This window comes from Dermochelys coriacea, chromosome 2, assembly GCF_009764565.3.
Source record: "Dermochelys coriacea isolate rDerCor1 chromosome 2, rDerCor1.pri.v4, whole genome shotgun sequence".
Classification (NCBI taxonomy): Eukaryota; Metazoa; Chordata; order Testudines; family Dermochelyidae; genus Dermochelys; species Dermochelys coriacea.
Genome location: NC_050069.1, coordinates 204412836 through 204439985, shown reverse-complemented (window position 1 = coordinate 204439985; position 27150 = coordinate 204412836). Strand labels below are relative to the sequence as shown.

Here is a 27150-nt window from a genome sequence, read left to right as displayed (position 1 = left end):
GTGATTGCAGAGCCCTTGGCCATTATCTTTGAAAACTCGTGGCGAACGGGGGAAGTCCCGGATGACTGGAAAAAGGCTAATGTAGTGCCCATCTTTAAAAAAGGGAAGAAGGAGGATCCTGGGAACTACAGGCCGGTCAGCCTCACCTCAGTCCCTGGAAAAATCATGGAGCAGGTCCTCAAAGAATCAATCCTGAAGCACTTAGAGGAGAGGAAAGTGATCAGGAACAGTCAGCATGGATTCACCAAGGGAAGGTCATGCCTGACTAATCTAATCGCCTTTTATGATGAGATTACTGGTTCTGTGGATGAAGGGAAAGCAGTGGATGTATTGTTTCTTGACTTTAGCAAAGCTTTTGACACGGTCTCCCACAGCATTCTTGTCAGCAAGTTAAGGAAGTATGGGCTGGATGAATGCACTATAAGGTGGGTAGAAAGCTGGCTAGATTGTCGGGCTCAACGGGTAGTGATCAATGGCTCCATGTCTAGTTGGCAGCCGGTGTCAAGTGGAGTGCCCCAGGGGTCGGTCCTGGGGCCCGTTTTGTTCAATATCTTCATAAATGATCTGGAGGATGGTGTGGATTGCACTCTCAGCAAATTTGCGGATGATACTAAACTGGGAGGAGTGGTAGATACGCTGGAGGGGAGGGATAGGATACAGAAGGACCTAGACAAATTGGAGGATTGGGCCAAAAGAAATCTAATGAGGTTCAATAAGGATAAATGCAGGGTCCTGCACTTAGGATGGAAGAATCCAATGCACCGCTACAGACTAGGGACCGAATGGCTCGGCAGCAGTTCTGCGGAAAAGGACCTAGGGGTGACAGTGGACGAGAAGCTGGATATGAGTCAGCAGTGTGCCCTTGTTGCCAAGAAGGCCAATGGCATTTTGGGTTGTATAAGTAGGGGCATAGCGAGCAGATCGAGGGACGTGATCGTTCCCCTCTATTCGACACTGGTGAGGCCTCATCTGGAGTACTGTGTCCAGTTTTGGGCCCCACACTACAGGAAGGATGTGGATAAATTGGAAAGAGTACAACGAAGGGCAACGAAAATGATTAGGGGTCTAGAGCACATGACTTATGAGGAGAGGCTGAGGGAGCTGGGATTGTTTAGTCTGCAGAAGAGAAGAATGAGGGGGGATTTGATAGCTGCTTTCAACTACCTGAAAGGGGGTTTCAAAGAGGATGGCTCTAGACTGTTCTCAATGGTAGCAGATGACAGAACGAGGAGTAATGGTCTCAAGTTGCAATGGGGGAGGTTTAGATTGGATATTAGGAAAAACTTTTTCACTAAGAGGGTGGTGAAACACTGGAATGCGTTACCTAGGGAGGTGGTAGAATCTCCTTCCTTAGAGGTTTTTAAGGTCAGGCTTGACAAAGCCCTAGCTGGGATGATTTAACTGGGACTTGGTCCTGCTTTGAGCAGGGGGTTGGACTAGATGACCTTCTGGGGTCCCTTCCAACCCTGATATTCTATGATTCTATGATTCTATATCTGAGGTAGAAGCGAAACTCGAACAGCTTACTGGGACTAAATTGCTGGGCACAGATAATCTTCATCCAAGAATATTAAAGGAACTGGCACCTTAAATTGCAAGCCCATTAGCAAGAATTTTTAACCAATCTGTAAACTCAGGGGTTGTACCGTAGGACTGGAGAATTGCTAACATAATTCCTATTTTTAAGAAAAGTAAAAAAAAAGTGACCTGGGTAACTACAGGCCTGTTAGTTTGACATCTATACTATGCAAGGTCTTGGAAAAATTTTTGAAGGAGAAAGTAGTTAAGGACATTGAGGTCAATGGTAATTGGGACAAAATACAACATGGCTTTACAAAAGGTAGATTGTGTCAAACCAACCTGATTGGCTTCTTTGAGAAGGTAACAGATTTTTTTAGACAAAGGGAACGCTGTGGATCTAATTTACCTCTATTTCAGTATGGTATCTGATATGGTTCCACATGGAGAATTATTAGCTAAATTGGAAAAGATGGGGGTTAATATGAAAATTGAAAGGTGGATAAGGAACTGGTTAAAGGGGGTCACACTGAAAGGTGAACTGTCAGACTGGAAGGAGGTTACTAGTGGAGTTCCTCAGGGATCGGTTATGGGACCAATCTTATTTAATCTTTTTATTAATGACCTTGGCACAAAAAGCGGGAACGTACTAATAAAGTTTGCGGATGACACAAAGCTGAGAGGTATTGCCAATACAGAGATGGAGTGGGATATCGTTCAGGAAAATCTGGATGACCTTGTAAACTTGAGTAATAGTAATAGGAAGAAATTTAATAGTGAAAAGTGCAAGGTCATGCGTTTAGGGATTAACAACAAGAATTTCTGTTATAAACTGGGGACACATTACTTGGAAGTAACAGAGGAGGAGATTCAAAAGTACAGTGTATGCCAGTTTACCGCTTTTACCTTAAACCATTGCTCCTGTAAACCACACAACACTTGTGAGCACTTATAATAAAACAAAAGTAGGCTTATTTAAGAAAGAATAAAGATTTAACTCGAAACAAGAAAGAGTGGTGGAAAGAAATGGTTACAATACAAAAAAATTAAAAAATGTGTACTAGAGCTTATATTTATCAATAGTTACCTCTCCAATATAATAAAATAGGTTAACCTTCCCCCCCCCCCCCCACAAACCCCTCCGAAGTTCAGCCTGTTGCCAAGCTGGCCAGTGTCACAAGAACAAGGAGCCAAATGTTCATGAAAGCACCCTTGCTTCACCAGGGGTTCTTCAATGAATGGATACAAAGTGCTCCTCCCTCCTCTGTGTTATTCTGAAAACTTTTTTGTTTCTCTTCAGACAGGCCGAACGCCTGTCTTGTTGTAAAGTTTCGTTTCTAACTTTAAGAGGTCTTGATTGTTTGTCATTGCATCTGATGGCTTTCCACTCAAAGTCTTAGAATTGCACAAGGCTAAACAATTGTGCCTTGAATTGTGTCGGTAGAATTGCCATACTGAATCAGACCCGTGCTCCTTCTAGTGCAGTGACCTGTCTCGGAAAGCTGCCAGTACTGCCTGACTCTTGTAGATGGTGAGGAAGTAATAAAGTGCAGAGGAGCTTGATGTGTGTGTTATGATTTGTAGGAAATTCTCAGTCTGTCTTACAGAGAGAAAACGGTGATTAACAAGGAATGGCTTTTGATTAAACATGATGGTGTTGGTAGGATATATTGAAAAAACAAAGCAAAATATATTTAGGTTAAAGAAGATGTGTGTGACGCAGAGACCCCTTGGCAAAGGGTCCCCATTTTTTGTAGACATCTCACTTCAAACCTGACAAACTCACTATATTAAACCTATATCTTACAGACTATCATAAAGAGCAGGATGTAAGATATCCACAGAAAGCTTGTAACTTCCTAGGAATCAATGATTCTGAGCTGTATGTGTAATAGCTGAGGAGTAATGTATTTATTTTAAAAGTGGGCTTTCTGAATTTGGCATAGTTAGACACCAGGAGATAATGTGTCTCAGTAATGGCAACAGGGAGTTGTTGTCACCAAGATCTGTTTGGCATCAGTGCTGGGGGGATGCAGAGAGGTGTCCTCTCCCCCTTCCAAGCTGTGGGGTATGGGGGACGCTCCAGGGCCTCTTCACCTCCCTCTGCCCCTACCCAGGCTGGGTGCTGCAAGGAGGGAAAGGGGAGAGGGGTGGCAGGGCAGAGGCACTGTCCCATCCTTGTTGCTCTCAGAAAGTAACAGGAGAGGAGGCAGCAGAGCTCTTCATTTCTCTCATCCCATCCTGTGAGGCTGGCTCCAGGCTGCTACAGAGGGTGGAGAGGAAGCGAGCTGTGCCTATATCAGCTGTTCTGCCCCATGAGGAGGCAAGTGGGCCAGGCAGCCAATCAGAGGACTCAGATCAGCTAGAGTCATTAATTAGTTTTTTGTCAAGGTCCAAATTTCTTGGCGAAGGTATAGTGAAGGTGCAGATTCCAGAGAAAATAATAAAAAATAATGTTAATAATAAATAAATTAAAAATACTAGGGTCTGTTCAAAAGCATCTGGCAGCCTAGATTTGGCCTGTGGTCTGCCTACTGATGACCCCTGGGCTAGAGGTTCTTGTTTCATCCCGAGGCTGGCTCCAACCCCAGCCAAAATTATGTCACTCACCAAAAACTTGCAAGAGTTGGCAACACTGCAAGTCTGGGAAAGGGGATGAAGAACCCAGGAGGAGTGGAGGTGAGGCTGGGAACAGGCTGATCTGGGGGTAAAGGGATGAATTGATGAGATTGTGAGCTGGATGGACTGAAGTGATGGGGGGAGTAGATTTAAGGGAAGGCCTGAACTAGTGGGGGGGGGCAAGCTGAACTGATGATGCGTTGAACTGGGAAGTTGAGGGCTGAACTGAAGGGGATGGGGAGGGCAGAATTAAATGCAAGGCAGGAATGGGACGATAAGGAGGTGAGAGTTCCTTCACTAGCGGGACAGAATAACCTTACTCAACAAGTTTGGGGAGTGGGCAGCACTAATTGTCATACACAGACTGGAGATGGGCAGGGGGATTTCAATAATCAAAAGATAGACCAACAAACCACAATTTTTTTTAAACCTTCATGATTTTAATTTCTCAAGGCTGGTCATATTGTGACAGCTGAGGGCAAGTGGCTGCAGTGTCACTCATTTGTTAAATAGCATCAGAGAAATGTGAGACTAGAAGGGATCTCAAAAGGCCATCTGGTCCAGTCCTTTGCCCTGATGCAGGAGTAAGTATTATCTAGACCATCTTCTGATCTGACCAGCAGGCTCCTAGTTTTAGCTGCTTTCTGAACTGCTCCCACCTAGGAGCTTACGCCTCCTGATGTATGGAGCTGAGGGGACACTGCAGGCTGCATCTCTCTAGATAGACTCCTTCAGGACTATCCATAGAGACTCTAACCATACAGATGTAGCCTACACCATTGATTCCCAAAGCACCCAGGATCACAGACTTGGAGCTAGCACTAGGACAACACGGGGCAGGGTTTTAGCCCTCTCTCTCTCTGGCTACAGGGACCTGCAAGCAATAGTCAGGGAATGGCAGCCATAATGAGTTTACAGCAAACCTAGCCAGGAAGAAGCAGGCATGAGCAGCCAGAGCTGGACACCAAGGCAAGGGCTGCAGCCCATCCAAGGCATTCCCCAAACTGGTTGCCAGAAACAGCCAGAATTTCCATCCATCCAGGGAAAGTGGTATATAACAAAGCTAGCAACTCAACCAGAGCCCCAGGACGAGGAGCATCAGCCTGGAAATTTTCCAGAGTTACCTGGACACCAACTCAAGAAGATACCAGAGCCATCCAGGAACATAGCAATTTGTACGCTCCAAATGCTCATATCAGGCTGCAGCCTTGTTAGTCCTACGTATTGGTAATCAGGATATTCTCTGCCGTTTAAGTAAGGCAATGCATATTCATCAAATATACATTTTAGGGAATTCAGTCATTTGCATAAATTCTCCAGATTTCTGAACCTTCAGCTTTAACAGGCCTGATCACCAGTAGCAGCAGCAATCTGTCTGAGGGAAAGTCACAAAAGCACTATGTTCTTCTTGTAGTTATTCCTACCCTGAGGTGTTTGTGCTTACATGATTAGAATCTCTTGTAGTTGCCCAATTCCATCTAATCAAAATATAGGAACAAAGCAGGAGCACTTCCATAATATCACAGTGGATCAAGCATAGGCTCACTACCCCAAAGAGGATGGTAAAGAGGAATTCAAGAGAAACTACACCACATTTGTTTTTAAATAAAAGCATAGTATATTTAAAAATAAATATAGACTATAGCATGTCTGTAGTCAAAGTACTGTAAAAATACTACAGACAATATTGACCTGCCCCCTGAGATGGCCAGTTTAACAATCTTTGATTGAGTTCATTTCAGTCATTTCCTATGATATCTATCTTTGTCTTTCCAACCTGGTCGTCCTTTTCCTCTCTCACCATCTAACAGCCACTTAAAAAAAAATCACTCGTAACTCATTACAAGTTTTTCCTTTCCTTTAATAGGAACCAAGAACATATTACATTTTTCCTATGTGAAGTATGCTATTAAATAATAGCTTATACACTAATTAAAGCAAATGAAATTGTGAGAACACACAGACACTGTTAAAGTAAATTACCCAATTCATTAATCGTTTCATTTCAAGTGACCTTAATTGTATTAATTGTGATATTAAGCAAATTAAATTGAAAAGAATTAAATACATTGTTCCAATCTGTCCTTAGAGGATAAACTTCCCCATGAAAGGGGAACAGCACCTACTGCATTCTTCAAAATGTGCATTAAAAAATTAAATAATGCTATAAACCGTGTTACAGATAATTACTGCAACTCTGAAATAGTTAAAGCTACTCCAAGTTTTACTACTTCACTGCAATTTAATTTTCAAGAACTTGGAAAAGAACAAAATAATTTGCTAGGTACAGAACATAGTGAAAATGGAGAAAGTCATATTCTGAAATGCTGCCTCCAACTGTCTCTCCTCATCTCCATGGTTCAAGACTTTTCTGAAAAAGGGTAGAGTTTCATAAACCTGAATTTTCTCTAGCAAAGTGCAACCACATTTCAAATATCACATACATGAAACAAGTTGTTGAAATGGTATTTGATGTAAAAAGTATGAATGAGAAGTCATTGTGATAAAAAGTTCATTTTTTCTTTCATACAAAGGATCAGACTTTGGAAGTAATTTAGATACCTGATCCTTGCGTTTGAAGACTTGAAATAGACAATTTATTTAAATTTTGCTGAAAGGGGGAACCACACTAATAAATGAGCAGGTCCAGAATCCATATTGTGGCTCCCCATTTAAGTTTTTCTGTCCAGAAAATGCAGTACTGACAACCATGATGAGTCTCAGGTTCACAAATAATCCAATTCCTAAAAATACGGTATGGGAACAAGAATGCATCCCAGAAGCAGGATGCAAAGAACGCAGCTGTGCATGTTTGGGGAGAGGAAATATAGGGGTCAATGGAGGTCCAACACTGGATGAGAGTGAGAAGTTCAAGGATTAGCAAAATCCAACTGTCAGGATAGGTCTATGATCGTATATATGGAGGAAGAATCTATATTTAAATGCACAAGGGAAAAATAAAAAAAAATATTTTATTTTGTTTCCATTTTTAGTTAAAATATACATTGCATGCAGAGTTTCATGCGAACAGGAAATTATTATTTATCAATGAAAACTGCTAAAGTAGAAAGCGTGATTTCCTCTTGAAGGACAGATTTAAGCATTAATGTGCTTGGATTCTTGAAATGATGCATTCTATGTTTCTTCTTTGAAGAAATTATTTGCCTTATGGCTGTGTCTAGGTTACCCATAAGAAGGAGCTGATTCCAATTCTGCAACTCATTTGAAGAAGCCTTTAGGAAAATTGAACTTTGTTTCAATTTCCCTATCAGTAAAATGGGTATACCTATCTCACAACGCTGTTTTAAGAATTGTTTGTGTAGTGCCTTTAAAATATAAAGCCTTATATAACCAAGTATATTTACTCCGAAGATTTCTACAGATCCTAAGCATCAGTAATATAATTAAAGATTTCACAACTCGTTTTAAAATCAAAACACCTTTCCTGTTATTGATCAATTAGTAGCCTGAATATGGCTGTCTTGATTTGGATAATTGCAAACAAGCACATTCTCATGAGATTTCACTCTGATTCAAAATCCCAATATCCTAAACCACACAAAAATTGAATGGATAACTTTTTTTCTCAAACTAATCACCCCTTTAGTCAAACCCTCTAAAAAATTCAGCAAAATCAAAGACAAATGTTGCAACCCTACAACTCTATATTTTATATCTATAATAAACATACATGTTCCCCAAATTTAGTATTTCCTGTAGCTTACCAAATCAGACTAGTTTCTGTCATTACCGAGATCTATTTTCACAATGCTTATATTTACTAATGATCTGCCTCATTTTCTTTAACTCATCCCTATGAAGACCTTTACCATTTAGTCTCCAAGACAATACTCTAAACATCTATCATCGCTTCAAAAGAATCACACAGATGGCCTGATATTTCATAATATTCTACAAGTCCTCTCTAAGCAATATGCTGCATCTCTTGTGAATTTCTATATTACTTGTCAAAGTTGCCTGGAAAAATTCTTCAGTGATTTTTATTATCCTCTAAATAGCGTAACCGCAACAATGTATATTGGGTACATCTTCTCTATAACAGAAAAACACATTAATCTTAAAATATAGGGATGTGGACAGTATTTTAGCAAAATATTAAAATAGCAATTCAAAAGATAAATTCAAATCCCCAAATAGACAAATGATTCATTAGTAGTACAACATACTACCATGTGAGAGAAATGGGTTCATGACTGACACTGCCACATCTAAGGCCAGCATATGATTGTAGGGATACTCTTCCCAATGAATGACAATCTATTTCAGTAGAAGGGACCATTATGATCACTTAGTCTGACCTGCTGAATTACACATACCTAGGGCCCTACCAAATTCACGACCATGACAATGCATTATGGACGGTGAAATCTGGTCTTTTGTGTGCTTTTATCCTATACTATACAGATTTCATAGGGGAGACCAGCGTTTCTCAAATTGGGGGTCCTAACCCAAAAAGAAGTTGCAGGGGGGTCATAGGGTTATTTTAGGAGGGAGGGGGATCACGGTATTGCCACCCTTACTTCTGCGCTGCCTTCAGAGCTGGGTGGCTGGATAGCGATGGCTGTTGGCTGGGTTCCCAGTTGTGAAGGCCATGCCCCCATCATCAGCAGCACAGAAGTACGGGTGGCAATACCATACCATGCCATCCTTACTTCTGTGCTGCAGCTGGTGGCGACTCTGCCTTCAGAGCTGGGCTCCCAGCCCGCAGCCGCCACTCTCCAGCTGCCCATCTCTGAAGGCAGCACCGTCGCCAGCAGCAGTGCAGAAGTAAGGGTAGCAGTACCTCAACCTCCCCTATAGCCACCTTGTGACACCCCCCCTCACATACACACACCTCCTTTTTGGGTCAGGACCCCTAAAATTATAACACCATGAAGTTTCAGATTTAAATAGCTGAAATCATGAAATTTAGTATTTTTAAAATCCTATGACTGTGAAATTGAGCAAAATGGACCATGAATTTTGTAGAGCCCTAAACCTATCATATAATTTCACTAAGTGAATCCTGTATCAAGGCCGCAACTTCTGTATGGAATTAGAACACGTAATTTAGAAGACATACAGTCTTGATTTAAGAACTTCAAGCAATGGAGACTCCACCACATTCCTAAATTAGTTGTTCCAGTATTTAATTAACCTCCTTAAAATATTTGTGCTTTAATTTTAATCTGAATTTGTCTAGCTTCAGCTTCCAGACATTGGATCTTGTTATGTCTTTCTCTGCTACATTAAAAAGCCTTCTATTATGAGATGTGTTCTCCCCACATAGGAAAAGTTGCACAAGTTGCGTCTTCTGGTATTTTAAAGAGAAACCTGCAAGTTTCCTTCACTGAAACAGAAATACCCAGAATATATTCACATTTCACAGAGGTATGCTGCCCATTTGTAGAACCGTAAACCTATATTTGTAGTTGAGACTATGTACATCAAGATTACAATAGAAAAAGGACAACCTGGAATGAAGAGTAACAGTTCATGGGAAGTCTCTGATCAACAGAGGGATTCATCCCAACGGTTAAAATACTCATTTAGGAATCAGTGATTGCCTCTTTACACTGAACTTCCGAAGTGGACTGGATGGGCAGGGAAAATTACATGCTTTGATATACAAGCCCTCTCCCACAGCAATCCAAAAATATACTTTATTTAAAATTAAATGATAAAACATAGAAGATTGATCTTCGTTACATATGGAACCAAATTAAAATGCAGTATGCGTTTCACAGTTTAAAAAAAAGAAGCTATGAAAATGAAATGGATGCATTATATAAAATATTTACATATACAGAATCTGAAAAAACTATACTATGGTTGGTAACCTTTATGACTTTGGGGGAACCATGTATTTACATATCTTTATCTTCCCATGCATGTATGTGTGTGTTGTGTATATATTTTTAACAGTTGACAGCTGTTTTAGAGCATACAGAGATGCCAAGCTGAATGAGGGCCTTGATTACTTCAAGATGAGCTATCTAAAGTTTCTATTCATTTTAAGTGTTGTTAGTGGGAAGAGTCATTAGTCACTTCCTTGTCTTATAGAACATCAGCATACATTTACATTGTTAATGAACATTTGGGATAAATGAATTAATAGCACTTTTAAACATCAATTCAATACTAATAACTTTGTATGTCATAGAAATGTTAAGGTTGGGATAAAAACTAAAAGCCCGCTCATTCAAAGTAACTAATCACTCTTGGCTATAATAAAGGGTAAAATTAATTTAAAATGTTTTTGTAACAGGGTTAAAATCTTGACTTGTCTTGAAACGGAGCTGAGAGAGACGTGTACTTTTTTTTTTTTTTAACTAAACAAGAAACTTGCAATTTTTGATAGTGTTGGCTACAAACTAATTTAAAGTAAATCACAAATATTTCATTTGGAAAACATGTAATACTTCAGAATTTTATAAATATTTATTCCTAGGCTTCTGAAAATGTGTACTAAGAATGCATTTGTTTATCAAACTAAGATGACTATTAACCTTTTAGAGGTGTGAAGTGTAAAAGCGTAGTGACATTCACCTGAAAAAACTATTACCTTTATAGAATGGCTCCACCAAGCTGTCCATACTACTTTTCCTCACATTGAAAAAAAGCTTTACAAAGCAGTAAAAAAAAATGAACTCTGTGATTTTAGCTTTTTACAAAATAATTGATATCTGAATTAAAAATTGAAATGTTGCTCTTTTTAATACATTTTATTATATGGCAGATTTACACAAAGAATTACACAGAAAGCACATGACTAAGCTGTTTCAATTCTAATTTAAAATTAATTTTTTATCTTGCACTCCTGGTATATGCGTTCAATGACTGGAAAATTACAGGTAGTTAAGGTGTCACTGTGTGTAACTGAGTACTTGAGGAATGTTTTCATGACAAGGATGAGGATTCAAGCATCTTGTTAAGCTTATCATTTCCTTCTAACCAACCATGTTGTCACTACTAGCAAATAAGTAGAAAGGACAAGTAACACAGACAAGCACTTGCATTATGCAAGCAGTTTCTTCTCACTGTTCATTGGTGTAGTCTGAATACTGCCTTCTGTTAATTTACCTTGAGTTATATAGAAATTTCCACTTTAATTCCACCTGTTCTATTTTAGGTTTTTATTTAAGGAAACCAGGAGAGCTAAGTGTTATGATTCAAAGGAAGAAAAGAGGAAAAAGTCTTTTTTCAATCAGCATAACCTCACCCAAAATAAAATGCTAAATTTTATCAAAGAAAAAAATCAACAGTGTAAAGCAGCCAAAAGAGCCCATCTTTGAAAAAAGCTGTAACAAAGGCCATGTTGCATTTCAATATTCTTATGCTGAAGTCACTGTTTCATTTATGATTAAAAAAGGATGACAGCGCATTAAACATTTGGCTAATGTTTCTGTCTGTAATTGAAAGTTGACTTTTCATGGTTTTCATAAAAAGAAAAGGAGTACTTGTGGCACCTTAGAGACTAACAAATTTATTAGAGCATAAGCTTTCGTGAGCTACAGCTCACTTCATCGGATGCATTTGGTGGAAAAAACAGAGGAGAGATTTATATACACACACACAGAGAACATGAAACAATGGGTTTATCATACACACTGTAAGGAGAGTGATCACTTAAGATAAGCCATCACCAGCAGCAGGGGGGAGAAAGGAGGAAAACCTTCCATGGTGACAAGCAGGTAGGCTAATTCCAGCAGTTAACAAGAATATCAGAGGAACAGTGGGGGGTGGGGTGGGAGGGAGAAATACCATGGGGAAATAGTTTTACTTTGTGTAATGACTCATCCATTCCCAGTCTCTATTCAAGCCTAAGTTAATTGTATCCAGTTTGCAAATTAATTCCAATTCAGCAGTCTCTCCTTGGAGTCCTACAACTACAGTACCCACCTGCTGAAGTGAAGAAACAGATTGACAGAGCCAGAAGAGTACCCAGAAGTCACCTACTACAGGACAGGCCCAACAAAGAAAACAACAGAACGCCACTAGCCATCACCTTCAGCCCCCAACTAAAACCCCTCCAACGCATCATCAAGGATCTACAACCTATCCTGAAGGACGAGCCATCGCTCTCTCAGATCTTGGGAGACAGACCAGTCCTTGCTTACAGACAGCCCCCCAATCTGAAGCAAATACTCACCAGCAACCACACACCACACAACAGAACCACTAACCCAGGAACCTATCCTTGCAACAAAGCCCGTTGCCAACTCTGTCCACATATCTATTCAGGGGATACCATCATAGGGCCTAATCACATCAGCCACACTATCAGAGGCTCGTTCACCTGCGCATCTACCAATGTGATATATGCCATCATGTGCCAGCAATGCCCCTCTGCCATGTACATTGGCCAAACTGGACAGTCTCTACGTAAAAGAATGAATGGACACAAATCAGACGTCAAGAATTATAACATTCAAAAACCAGTTGGAGAACACTTCAATCTCTCTGGTCACTCAATCACAGACCTAAGAGTGGCTATACTTCAACAAAAAAGCTTCAAAAACAGACTCCAACGAGAGACTGCTGAATTGGAATTAATTTGCAAACTGGATACAATTAACTTAGGCTTGAATAGAGACTGGGAATGGATGAGTCATTACACAAAGTAAAACTATTTCCCCATGGTATTTCTCCCTCCCACCCCACCCCCCACTGTTCCTCTGATATTCTTGTTAACTGCTGGAATTAGCCTACCTGCTTGTCACCATGGAAGGTTTTCCTCCTTTCTCCCCCCTGCTGCCGGTGATGGCTTATCTTAAGTGATCACTCTCCTTACAGTGTGTATGATAAACCCATTGTTTCATGTTCTCTGTGTGTGTGTATATAAATCTCTCCTCTGTTTTTTCCACCAAATGCATCCGATGAAGTGAGCTGTAGCTCACGAAAGCTTATGCTCTAATAAATTTGTTAGTCTCTAAGGTGCCACAAGTACTCCTTTTCTTTTTGCGAATACAGACTAACACGGCTGCTACTCTGAAACCATGGTTTTCATAGTGTCAGAGTGCTCCACACACACACACACACACACACACACACACACACACACACACACACACACACACACAGAGTGAAATGTTCTTAACGTTGCCCTGCTCAACTTCATTGAGAGAATTACACAAATTATGCCAGGCATAGCGATCATCAGACTCTTACGTAAGGTTTCTAAGTTGAAAGTAAAAAGTGTAGAAATATTAAACTCACCTTCTTCGGGCTTGTTCAAGTAACCCTGCAAGGGATCAATGCCTATTTCTTGCTCTTCTGTTTGCAAGGGGTGACTGGTTTCAGATATGGAATGATACATATTGGCAATTTCCACTAAAGAGTGATTAACTGGGAAGGGAAAAGAGAGAGACAACTCATATGTAAGCGTTTCTTTCATTGCTTTACAACAACAAAAAGGCAGCAGAAAGCCTAATGCTGTAAATGCTTAGAACGCTTTCCTGATTTCTAGCATAATGTTACCATTACATGTCTGGTAAGCATATTAAAGAAAATTATGTTAAAGAAAATTAATTCCAAATCACTTAACTTCTGCTCAAGTGTTTTTGAGACGTGCTTAATTTGTATTAATTATTATGATTATTTGTATTACCGTAGCACCTAGAAGCCCTAGTAATGGGCCAGGATCCCAAAGTGCGAGGTGCTGTACAAATAGAACAGTAAGATGGTCTTTGCCCCAAAGAGATTACCATCTAAGAATAAGACAACAGCAACAGGTGGACACCAACAAATGTGGGAGTACAAGGAAACAAGGATGCAGAATTGGTCAGCAAAATAGGCAGTAGTCTCAGTACACCAGCAGCCTTATCATTGCCAAGTTTCTCGTTGGCATCACAGAAAAGGAAAGAGCTTTAAGGAGCATTAATGAGTTAGTCTGTGAATGTTAACAGGGAACTGCTCCCAAGTGTGAAGAGTAGCATGGGAGAAAACACAAAGGTGGTTGTTAGAAGATTTAACAAGTGTGTGATGGAGGCATTATGGGCTGGCTGGAGGAAAGAGTTGACATACTATTAGTGAACGAGACATGATAGGTAGGATGGGAATAAGCCACAAAGAGCCCTAAAGCAAAGACAAATAGTTTATGTCTGGTACTAGAGCAGCATTTTTCAAATGCAGTCACCAGGAGCTTTTCTTGCAGCCATAGCCTCCTGGGCTATGATTGGGGTGGGGGGCATGGCAGAGCAGTGGCTTCTCCACCAGGGCTGCCTGCAGGGGTTGGTCCCTACCCTCTTCCGGAGCCAGAAATACTATAGGAGCAGGCAACCAGTGAGAGTTCCCCACCTTCCCAGGAGTGGTGTGGCTCGGGCTTCAGGCTTCTGCCCTGGGGTGATGGGTAGCAGGCTCTGGCCATGCGCCAGCAAGCTCTGTTCCGCAGTGCCAGGGTTTTGGGCTCCATCCCTGGATTCATCCCTGCTGCATCCTCCAGATCCCCATTGCTCCTGGCCCCCTGCCTCCTTACCCACCTCCTTCCTCATCCAGAGCTTAATTTGTCCCCCAGCATGCCAGGGCTGAGTAAGTCTGCAGTGAAAAGTAATATTAACAAATATACAACTATCACTTTTCACAGTAGCAGATTTTCTAACAAACAATCTTAAAAAATCAAAACATGCTAAGTACCTTATTTTTGTTTCTATCCTGTTTAGAGACAGAATAGAGACAACTGTACATTATTTTTATTTTTGAGTCTGCAAAAAAACCCCACATAAATAAAATTACAATGATCTGGACATGTATATGTGCATAATTATTTGTTTTTCCTAAAGTTAATTAAGTATTTTAGGAAGAATCGTCAGCACAGCTAGAGTTCATGGCTGCACTCTGAGGCTATCCAAAAATATGTAGAGAGAACCCCTGTACTAGAGAATGGGAAGCCAGTGGAGGAGTACAAAGAGAGGGTTTACATGGTCACAGCAACAGGCTAGGAAAATGATCTTCGCAGCAGCATTCTCAAGAGAAATGAAGAGCGAGATGACATTTTGGGTCTTTGTTAAACATTTCGACCTTAACATCTTGAAAGATATGCAAGTAGCTTACACAGAAGAGAAATGTGTGATTTTCCCAAGCAAAGTAATTAGTTATCTAAGGGTGCCATATCCATTCAGAGATTCTAGAATGCTCACTATTACCTAAGGTCCTCATTCTTTGCCATTTTTACCAAGCTTATTGACTTTTTAACTCCAGCAGGAAAATTTCTATTTAAAAGACCAAGAGAGAAGCAGAAAGAATATTTTACAATAAATAAAAAATAAGTATATAGAGAACTATCAATACCAAAGCGTAGATATGTACAAAATTCAATCACCTCACAATCATTTTTCCTTCTGCTCATATGAAGTATGAGCTAATCACATGGTGTACACCTACAATTTGCTGGCAATGGGTGAGAAACTCCTGATTCAAAATGGGCCTTGGATTTTTGAGATTTCCCCAGTTTTATATACTCTGTCTTGCTTCTCCCTATATTGTTATATAAAACAAAGGGACTCTCTGGATAGAGGGATATAGATAAAACCATGAACAGACCATGAGACGCTCAATATATTTATACTTTTATGTACTAACTTAAAACAAGCATGTTACATAGACTGATACATGAGTGTGAGGCCACTTTAGGCTTTTCCAATGCAATTTTGCTACATAACTTTATGCTAATTAACAATAAACTATTTGTAGAATCTTTAACCACAGTAAAAATTGTTCAAGCTTTACCTGCACACTTATAGCATCACAACAAAACAAAGAGGGAGAGTTGTTTATGACCAGGTGGTCTGGGAGGAGCTGGAAAAGGTGGGCGAGCGGGGGGGGGGGGGAGAGAAATAGAGATAAATGAATAAAAAGCTGGAAAGAATTAAAACTATGAAACTATCCAGAAAATATCCATATAGAGATTTTTTTTTTAATGACTGTTTCTATTTGCTGGAATTTTACCTTCTGCTTTGGTTTAGTCTGATATGCTATTGACCTTCTGGTTTTTTCTTTACTAAATTTACAAGCTTATTTAGATTTTATTGCCAGAATTTAACTTCTTGCTGTTATGGCCCCTCTGACATTGCTTCATAATTTGTGCAATTACACTGAATGCCTTTCAAATTGAGAATCAGATTCAAAAATCATTTTGCTGGTCTTTACAATTTAACAGTATTCACATAGTTAATTCATAGGATTTGTTTCAGATTTCTAGACTTGCTATTTGTTTAGTACACCCAACATGCTTGGAGCTTTACCTACAAAACAGGACTTTTGCTCCAATGAATTTGTTGTTTTTTATATTCCAATCCCCGCTCCCCCCAATATCCCTTATCCCTTCCTTTAGCACTTCACAACAATCATGTCTTTGCACCTGTAACCTATGTTTGGTGGCATAATTTACTACACACAGCCTACTTGGGCACTTTTAAATAGCTCAAGAGACATACTTTTGACTCTTATACTTACAGTTGATCACTCTGTTTATTTGTCTTTTGTTACTGATATGTGGGATTAGTGCTGTAAAAAAAATCACTAAATATTATGATTAGTCTGTCCATTCTTTATATTCCAAGCAATTTTCTGTATAGTTTTATACTTTAATTCTTTCCAGTTCTTCCAACAATAAGCAAAGAAAACTATTAAACCATTAAGATTACCCCTGGGATCTTGCTTTGAGAAAGATTAATTCTTTACAGATTTGTTTTTGATTTGTAATGGCCCATAACATATTGTTCAAATTAAATAAGATGTAATTTAACAGCATTTTCATTGTGAAACATAAAAAGGTTTAGAAAAATCATTGGAAAGAATTTACAGACTACTGGACCACATGTCTCAGGGTTTTCTATCCAGTTAATTCTACTCTCACTGCTTGGATTAAAAGTGGGTCTGGAATTTCCTTGCCTCAAGTTATTTGTAAAACTTAAAAGGAACACAGCTTTCAGCTTCAGCAGCGTTTCTACAGGGCAAGTATCCTCTTATTCTTCAATTTAAAATGGAAATTTAGAAGGCACATTATATTTTCAGTATACCCCAATGGAAGATTTAATTTACTTGCATAGTCAGATTAATAGGCATTTATGCAGCTGAAGTGCACAGCGCCTGGTATATCTAAGTCCACCCATCAACCCAAGGAAAAGGCATGAACACAGGCCTCCTGTGAGGTCGCTACTTTTTCTTAGGTTTGGAGCAGCAGAAGGCCCTATACAAAGTAGGAGATGCACAAGATCCCTCACACTGTGGGCTTGTCTACACTTACTGGGGGATCGATGTGCAGCGATCGATGCATTGGTGGTTGATTTAGCGGGTGAAGACTCTCCCATCGACTCCTGTACTCCACCTGAACGAGAAGCGCAAGGGGAGTCGACGGGAGAGTGTCTCTCGTCAACATAATGTAGCGTGGACCCTGCGGAAAGTAGATCCAAGTACATCGACTTTAGCTACGTTATTCACATAGCTGAAGTTGTGTAACTTAGATAGATCTCCTGCCATAGCAACACCTGATACTCTACACATGCCCTTTCCACCTGTGCATCTGCAGCAGTGCAGGATTTAAAAGCTATGGAAGCTCTTGCTTGGGACTGCCACATATGGGTGAATCTTATCTTGACTGAATAAAAACAGATTAGTTCTGGACCCAAAAAAGGTACAACTATTTAAAAGAAAAACTGCACCTTCTCTTTTATTAGTAAGTCAATAACTAACTACACCCAGGATTATCTTTCTGGATATTTATTGAAAGACAAGAGGCCAAAGTGAGGAATACTGTTGGCACTGGTTACAGTCCCATTGAAAAGCCATGTGAATCAGGCTTAGGACCACAGTTGGGCAAAAATGACAACAGTAAAAGTTTTTTAAATGTATGTTGCATTTAATCTAAAACATAAATGCACATAAAGGGGCAGAGTTAACCTTGACAGCAACCAACCAAGCAAAAACAAATTAAAATTAAATCAGGAGAGAGGCTATTCACCACTATAACTAGAGCAATTCTCAAATATATCTTAACTTTTAAAACTTCTGCAAATTAAAAATCAGCATTGCATAAAAAAATATTGCATGGCTTTATAACAAATTATTGACATTAATTCACTTCGCTCCACCATGTGCATAAATAATCATATTGTACTATATATATAATAAGATGCATTAAAAGGAGCTGTTTGTGGATAATATATACATATTAATCAGTTATTAACTGCCTTTTGATTTAAAAAAATCCCCAAAATTTAAAATCTCAGCAGTAAAAATTGGAGCAATCTATTCTTACCAAGATGTGAGATAAAAAGCGAAGACAGGAGTATTTTCTCTTCTTAGGCAATATGAGTATGTGAACATGCGAGTTATTCAAACCACAAATAGGAATGTTTAAAATAGTAAAATTTAATCAAATTATTTTTGTAAGTCTGAAATATATTTGAGATAAGAATACTAGTAAGTGAAAGTACATGGTATATAAAACAGAATTAGGTAGAGCCCAGTGTATCCATCTTATACAATGCCCATTAAGGTGGAAATGGAGTTTTCCTAAAAAAAGAGGGTTGGTGGGAGGGAAACAGACAAATTGCAGGCATGAAGGAGGGTACAAGGACAGGGTAGAGAAAAGAAGGAAAAGAGCAAAGACAACACCAGATCAGATCAGGACAATCAGAGAGCACATAAAATGACTTTCAGTACATCTTGGCATGACTCCGGGTACATCTACCCTGAAACTGGAGATGTGATTGAAACTCACACAGCCATACTCACACTAGCTTTAATCTACCTAGCATGGCTAAAGGACACAGTGACACGGACCCCAGCACAGGCTAGTAATGTGAGCATGTACACAGAGTTCCAGGTGGGCTGGTACAGCTCACACTAAGGTCTGTGCCACCACACAGACATATCCTTGGGGCAAGTCTGTTTGGTTGGGTGGAAAGGGCAACCCACACCACTCTAAAAGGTAACCTACAAAATTAATCAAGTTCTGTGAACTTTCACTATGTGTTGAAGGCCCACAAAACACAGGCAAATTACATTATCCTCATAATTACCGAAAGAAAAATAAAGCACATTTTCAAAGAAAAAAGATGTTAGTGCTACTTCTTGGCAAGGCTAGAAATGACATTCAGCACATACTAGTTCTGGTAAAGTTACTGAAATTTTGTACTTTATCTCTTCAGGTTCACTTAAGTGTGTGCGTACTATATGTATTGAAAAGCTCTTTACACTAATATTTGAGTACTTCATCCACCTTCGCCAAAAGTTCTTGGCCCTTCATATATATACCAGATAGCAAATATACTATGCATCTTTCCCCTTTTAATTATCAAAGCCAAAGATGAGTAGAGGAAACTCATTGTTAGCTAAATGATAAATTACTTGCTACCCCATGAAGTCAGATTGATTAAAATGTCCTGAATAAAAGCAAATGTCATAAGTGGTAATGGTTTTATGTTTTGTTTAAGTATCACAGCATCATGTTTTTGAGGGCTCACAGCTTCCATTACTTATAGTTGTACAATGTAATCAAAGAACTTAGTGCAGAAAGGAGAGATTCTCCATGAAGTACAAGGTAGATTTACATCTGTTTTAAAATGAATATTAGAAAGGTGGGGAAGGATTGTTGCAGTTAGGACATAAAAGAGTGAGGTTTATGAGATTGGGAATCAGTGTCCAGCTCTTCCACAGACTTGTGACTTTGGCCAAGTCAATTAGTTTCCAATCCTGATTCCATTGAAATTAATAGCAAAGGTCACTAAAGTAAGTGATGTGGGATCAGGCCCTTATCTGTGATGTATCCTACCTCACAGTGATGTTGTGAGGATAAATTCTTTAATGTATGTCAAATGCTCAGATACTACAGTTATGAGTATTCATGAAAGGTTAACAAACAAACAGGACTATTCGGGAACAGAACAAAAGACACTTTCTGAACATGACTGAAATTGTGCAGTATTTTGGCTCCACATCACCGTTAAAATATTATCTGAACATATACTTCTGTACAATATTTGACAGAATAATTACTCCCTTGGCTTTTACCTAGCAATAAGTTTTACTACTAGGAGAGGGATGAGACGTCAGGTAACAATCTTACGAGGACACACAGTAAGTTAAAAATGGTCTGAAATAGTTAAAAAGTTCCCACCGATATAGTATAATGAGGAAAACAAAACTATTGCACCTTAGAAAGGCAAAACCCTTATTAATATCACATTTCAACCATAGTGAATGACAAATTTAATATTTTCATTGCTTATATTGCCATATAATGATGGGTGAACCTCAAAAGGTTCAGAGACCACATTCAGGGAAACATCTGAGAGCAAAAATCAAAGTTCATATGAACATGTCTGATCTATAAATTGGGTTGGCAGGTTCCCTCAAAGTTACCAGTATTCCCTAATTTTGATCAGATTGAGACTACAGAGATGAGAAAATTTCTTGCAGTATTCCCATATTTTATCCAGATCAAACACAAGAAATGCAGAAGCAAGAAGATTTTAAAAAACATTTAGACTAAATAGTCAGAATTTGTTTATACTTCCAAAAAGATTCAAAATTCTGATGGTTCAAACCTCAGGCTTCTTTTATATGAACTGGTTCAGGCCACAGGTGGTTTCTTAGTTCTAGCTCTGATACAGGACTGAGTGGCATCTAATTTATTTAAAATACAGTTCTTTGTAGAGGAGTATTTTTTGACTATCATTCAGACAGCCTACAGAAATGTGTTATTCGAGAGATATCCAGGTACGGTAATATAAGCAAAGGCACAGTTCTTATTCATCCTCTCCCAGGTTGACCTAGATATTCTGTTGCTTTAGAACTCAATCTGAAAGTAAACTTCCATTAACACACAACAAAATACTGTTAGAGGTGGTAATATATACATGATACCACTGTCCACAATAGTAGTCTTCTTTCATATGCCTTTGGTAGGTCACAATGACTACAAATTCATATCTAAGTTTGATAGCCAGCACGTTGCCACAGCAGTGAGCTTCAGGTCCCCAGCAAAAGAATGAAGGGGACACTCAGATATGATGTGCTCCATCATTTGTGCCTGGTGACCACAATCACATATAGGTGTTTGCCTCATTTTCCGTTTAAAGAGGGTTTGTCCATATCTCCCATTAGATGTCCTGATGTAATTCAATCTGCACCAGTCTTTCGGACATACATCAAAACCTGGTGGTTCCTCAGCAGAGCCAACAAAGAGCTGTTTGTTTTGAGTGGTCAAAATGCTCCATGTGGTTATCCGTTGAGCCTCAGCATCGAAGTTGGGTGTAAGAGTGTTGATGCGGTTCCATAAAGGGTTGCAGGATTTTAATCTTGTCTTTGGTGGGTTCTGCAGGTCATCATGCAGCAGGATCCTGGTGTTTGCATTGACATGGTTAAGAAAGTAAGATGTCTAAGCAGCTCTTCTAATCTGTGAAGGCTGGATGTGCGGTATGACTGGAGCCAGTCGATTTGAGCGTCCCTGACACTACGTGTATGGCATTATTGAGTTGTCAAGGAGTTTAGCGTGACTGCTGAGAGACCACATGGGCGCAGAATATTCAGCTGCAGAATATACCACGGCAATTATTGGGGTTCATAAGGTCCATGGTCTGGAGCCCCATAACGTTTCAGCCAATTTTCTGATAAGTGTCACACGAGACCTGATGATATCCCGAGTGTTTTCGAGGTGTTGTCAAAAGGTCAAACTCCGATCCGGTGCAATGACAAGATACTTTGGGTTAGCCTTGTGGCTGACGCCCTCGCCACAGAACTGCACATCAAGTTTGGTATTAGCCATTTTATTGTTCAGATGAAAAGGGATTACCATGGGGTTTTTTGAATTAGGCCTAAGTTTCCAGCATTTGAAATAATCAGCTATTGTGCTAAGATCTCAGGTTTGGGTGCAACTGATGGTATGAAAAGCTTGTATGCTGAACAGGGAGGGCAATGTCATCCACATAGATTAATTTCCTTGACTCCGTTGCTGGTATATCCATGGTGTATAGATTAAAAAGTATCGGGGCCAGGACTTCAAAAATATCAGACATATGGTGGAGCAGCATCTGTTCCATGAGCTTGCTGGTGATTGAGAGGAGAGAGATGGGGCAGTAGTTGGCTGTATCCTCTGATGGTTTCCCAGGCTTCAATAAGGCAACCACTGTTGCCAGCTTGTTGGCACGTCTCCGGTTTTATGCATGGCAGTAAAAAGCACCACCAGCCATTCCCGCCCTAGTCTCCCCAGGTTTTTGAGAAATTTGGAAGAATGCCATCAACCCCTCCAGCTTTCGGTTTCCAACAACACAACATTCATCTCTTTAACTGAATATAGAGAGGAGAGTGGGGATTTCTCCAGGCATTGTTGGAGGTTTCTACGGAATTCCCGCTGGACCTCCTGGTTTGTATTCTTGTCTGTCGGCATCTTGCTGTTAAAAAGAAGAAGAGAGGTGACAGCATTTGTGGTCCCCTTTGCTGGGCCACGTTACCAACTGGAATCCTCCAAGTTGCTACAGAAGAGCCCATCCCTTACAGCTCAAATGGGTGAAATCAAGCCTTTGAACAGTCTCTTTCCACCTTTCCAGGCACACCAAGTTCAAGGCCTCAAGCAGCTTTGTCTGGGTCACCACTTCTTTCATATTCCCTCAGGAGGGACTTTGATTCTTTTGTCCAGCAGGGGGTGAAAGCCTTGTGATGACCACATGATATGCACTTCTTAGCGGTTGATTTTAGGATGTTTGTAAAATGGCCAAAGTTTCTAGGTATCAGTTCAAGCAGTGGGATACGATCTTTGGTTTCTGAAGTGTAGGCGCGCTAGTCAGTCTTGCGGAAATTTGAATGCAATTTTGGCACTGACTGCAGAAGAGGCAATTCCAGGCCAATCTGGAGGATAATGAGGCAATATTGGCTATGGGGGAAGTGACTCAGGATGGTTCTTGTTGTAGCCAGTGGGATACCTGTGCTATTACGGGTCACAAAACACAGGTCAGAGTTTTGATCCATTGTCTACCTCGCAGATCCGGATGGCTTCGGATCATAGAGCAGGTGGAGGTCTTCAAGAGAGGTCCATTCTATGATCTGTTCCTCAGCTGTATCGTTTGAATAGTATCTCCAGTCTTTGTGATGGCTGTTAAAGTCACCTATGTAAATGGCCGGATGAAGAAGGGAAGACAAGATGGGATCAGGTCACATGATGTTAAGTGGCCTGAATATGTTTACTATAATGATGTTCCTGATTCTAACCACATTGACCTCTCTTCCACCAGTTGATGATTCTTACAAAATTTCCACATCCTCTAATCCATTTTTCATATACGCTGCTAGCCCATTTTTTGGATGTTAACAGCAGCAATTTTGGCATAGCCACAGACTTTATATCTGGCAGCTTTATCTTCTCTCATGTGTGTTTCTCGGAGGGTCACAATTGTGAATGTGATGGTTTTTGAGGGTCCTCAAGAGGTAATCTGCTTTTTTCCTGGACATCCCTTCTAAATTACGTTGGTATACTTGGAGAACTGGCCCAACTGTTCTTTTTTGGTCCTGAAAAGGGCAGTTTGAGGAAGTATAATTGTGGCTACATTCACTTGGATGTCAACAATACAATGTCCAGTGGCTAACTGACAACACTGGTATGTTGGTGAATTTGCACAAAACACAGAGCACGCAAAACACCAACACTTAACAGAAGCACCACATGAAGGCTGTCATCTTGCTCCCGCCTCAATAATGAAATAATCACCACATAATATCAACATTACTTATTTTCAACTGAAAAACACACTTATAAAAAAAATTAAGTGCAATCACAATATTTAAAATACATTAAGCTTCACTGTCTCAATGGCAATCTTGGAAATGAGTTCTGAAGCATGGATAGCTCTAAACAGGTTCACTACTGGTTGCTGAATCTAAGCAATATTGCTTAGTCAATAGGCAAAGGACCACATAGCTACTTTGCAGATCTCTACGACTGAAAGTAGTGGAAGTCTTGGTTTTAACTGAATGAGTCTCTATAGCACTTTCTCCATGTTATATAGCTAATTGCTATGTCCAGTGAAGTCATAGCAATGTAAAATGTGATTAGATGTCAGTCCTCTTGGTAACAACAAAACATTAGATGGACTTTCTAAAGGCTTTAGTTCAACCAATTATAACAGAACTGCAAAGACCTTTTTAACAAAGCTGGAATGAGCTGACCCTTTAACATTGGCATGCAAAGAACACTGGCAGACTAATAGGCTCATTAAGGCGGAACTCCATCAGCATCTTGAAGAGGAATGAATAATTCATGATAAAATGAGGTAGTGCCCCATATATCTGGATTGAGTTAGGCCCCAATCTTGCCAAATGATCCTCCTGGGCAGATCCCGGCACCTATGAGGACCCCGCATGGAGTAACTTGCAGGGTTATGGCCTTAGGCCAAGATTCACAAGAGAGAGTAGAGATTTTTTGCATGCCTAACTTGAGACACTTTGAAAGGATTACGTGAAAGTGATCAACACCCACCCTCTGAAAATCAAGCTCTTTTAGGGTGTTCAGTATTAAGCATTTTAGAAAATTTTGGCCTTTTTGTCCAAGACATATGGAGAAAGTAGTCAAATAGTTGTTATATGGTACAAGTAAAAGGTTCACTTGGGCCTATTTACACCACAATGCAAACCTTTCCTCTTGTCCCCTGCCAGAAACCACCACTCAGCACCACCTCTGGAGGAGCTGATAGCCAAATGCCTGAACTATCATGGTATAACAAACAGAGGCTTTAAACTAGCTAGGATACAAACCAGCAGGACCCTTACTGAACTACTTCTACAGATCAGTACAATTGCCATTGTTTGAACAAGCATCTGCTTTAGATAGTAAATAAGTGCACTATGAGGAAAAGTGCACAATTTGACAAATTTTAGATAGCATAAAACAAGACATTTTTGTTTTATAAAATGCATCAGATTATATATCATTAAAATGGAATGATGCAAACACGAAAACGGGCTGACATTATGAAGTACGTTAGTTAACATTACCATCAGCTGGGGTCCAGAATGCAACAAATTAGAGCATATCACTGATGAAGGATATGTTAACAGTCAGTGAGTCCAATATTGTGAAATGCAATTAATTTTGTCCCATTTTATAAAAATTCCTGTATTTTTTAACTTCTATCTAATCTTTAATAAAAACAGAGTTACATTGGCCTCTAAATAAGTTAATTAAGTATTAAAATCAGTCATGTGAAAGCCTTAATATTTAATATTGTTAGATTGTATATCAAAGTGGTTTTATTATTTATTTACTGCAAACCTTTCCAGAATACTTCATATGGCAACAGGGGGTCTGAATCTCACAAGATAAATGCATTTACAATGCCAAATAAATTATATATAAAAGCATTTGTCTTAATACATGTCATTCAATATTAAATATCACCCCTTGGTACCACCCTGAAACCTTAATCCATTTTTACCAACTGCACATTTGTATTATTCAAATGTTGTCTATTAAATAGTTGTCTCTAGAGCCACAGTGAAGAGCTACATATCTAAGAACAATCATCATAAGAGTCTTAAAGCACTGTCTGCAGACTTAACCCTACAACTTTCATGTCTTACTAGCACTTAAACATACAGGATATAAACTCAAAGGTGAATTAAAATGTCAGGGACAAAATAGCTGGAATCATGACAAAAATATGCTTTTGGCAGTTCACGTGAGGTTTAAAACTTTTCACATTACAATGAGAAAAGAGCACTTCATTTAAAAAACCCAGCCCTTGCTTACAACACCTGTTCATTTTGAGGACATGAAATTCTAAAATAGAAGTCTGTCAAAGCACAGAACAAGTTTATTTGGCTGATCGATAGTTTACTCTTGGTTACCATGCTTCTTCAAAATACTTCCAGTTGTTTCATAGAGGAAACTATTAAGCAGTGTAAGGACCCCGGGAGAAGGGATTTCTTACCTCATATAGACCATTGGATCAAATAATTATGAACCATGGAGTCCCTGCTAACCATATTATCTATAGCCTCGCTCACATTAGGAAAGGTTTGTATTTGACACAAGGCTTCTCTTCTGCCTGTGTGAAAAAAGACTGTCCCACTGATAGATATAGATAGTGTCAACCATGTTGAACTTCCACTGTAAGAAAGTGGGGTTCAACATGCTTTGTACTCTGTGCCAGCAGAACCACCATTTTCCAACACAGGATAAGAATACACGTAGGGGAACAGCAGGCAATAGGATCTAGCATATTAACAGTTTCAATAACGTAATTAGGGTTTTCTAAAACAAAAAGTTCATGTGAAGCTGGGATAGACTATGCAGATTTCTCTGGTTCACTTTGATGAAAAATCTTCATTTTTCCACATTCAAATATAAGATTGGGAGAGGGCATATCTTTTGCAGCAAAATCTTAACCTAGATTTCAGAACAAGTAAATGGGCAATAAAGGAAGATGCTTGATCACTGTCACACAGACCTATGAGCTCAATTAATAACTACTCAAGTCCTCACATATGCAAACTCTTCCACAGCTAGGGCAACTCAGAGCCTAGAACAACAAAAAGTAAGCCAACAACAGAACTCCACTGAGCACCAAGTTGCCCACCAGCAGGTGTGAAATCAACGCTTTATATTTCTTTATAATTGGTATTTTCAACTCTAACTGTAATGATTAAGATATCTATAGAGAACTCCTATTTGGTAATATAAGTATTCTTTATTTGGAAATGTATTTATTGACTTGTCTTCTTAATAAAAAGCTAGAGGACATTAAAGTATTGGACTGTTCCCCTGCCCCGGTTACCATTAGGCTTAGAGATCTATTATTCCCTCCATAGTCTCCCCTTCCTGAGACAGTGCTCCCGACAAGGGGCTTGCATAGCTGTGATGGGTGCTCAGAAGTATTTTAGAATCCTCAGTTGTGAAAGTGGAATCAAGCAGAGCAGACAGTTTGCTACTCTCCATGCCCGTCTCTCCTAGGTGTAATAGTAGCATCCATATGGATGCCATGGATCTGCAGATCTAGGTCTTCTGCATGGAGCTCCAGA

General features: G+C 39.5%; 1 protein-coding gene across 13 annotated transcripts in view; it reads right to left on the bottom strand.

The window, feature by feature from the left end:
- Nucleotides 1–27150, bottom strand: part of TBC1D5 (TBC1 domain family member 5) — a 488374-nt gene that overhangs the window by 261089 nt on the left and 200135 nt on the right. For 11 of the 13 annotated variants that reach the window (XM_038389865.2, XM_043509088.1, XM_038389866.2 and 8 more), the window contains one exon: nt 13357–13485. In XM_038389865.2, the coding sequence (XP_038245793.1) occupies nt 13357–13456 (100 nt within the window). In that variant the 5' untranslated portion in view covers nt 13457–13485. Of the gene's footprint in view, nt 1–13356; nt 13486–27150 lie in introns of those variants that run through there. The other 2 variants (XM_043509090.1, XM_043509089.1) reach the window with 2 other exon arrangements.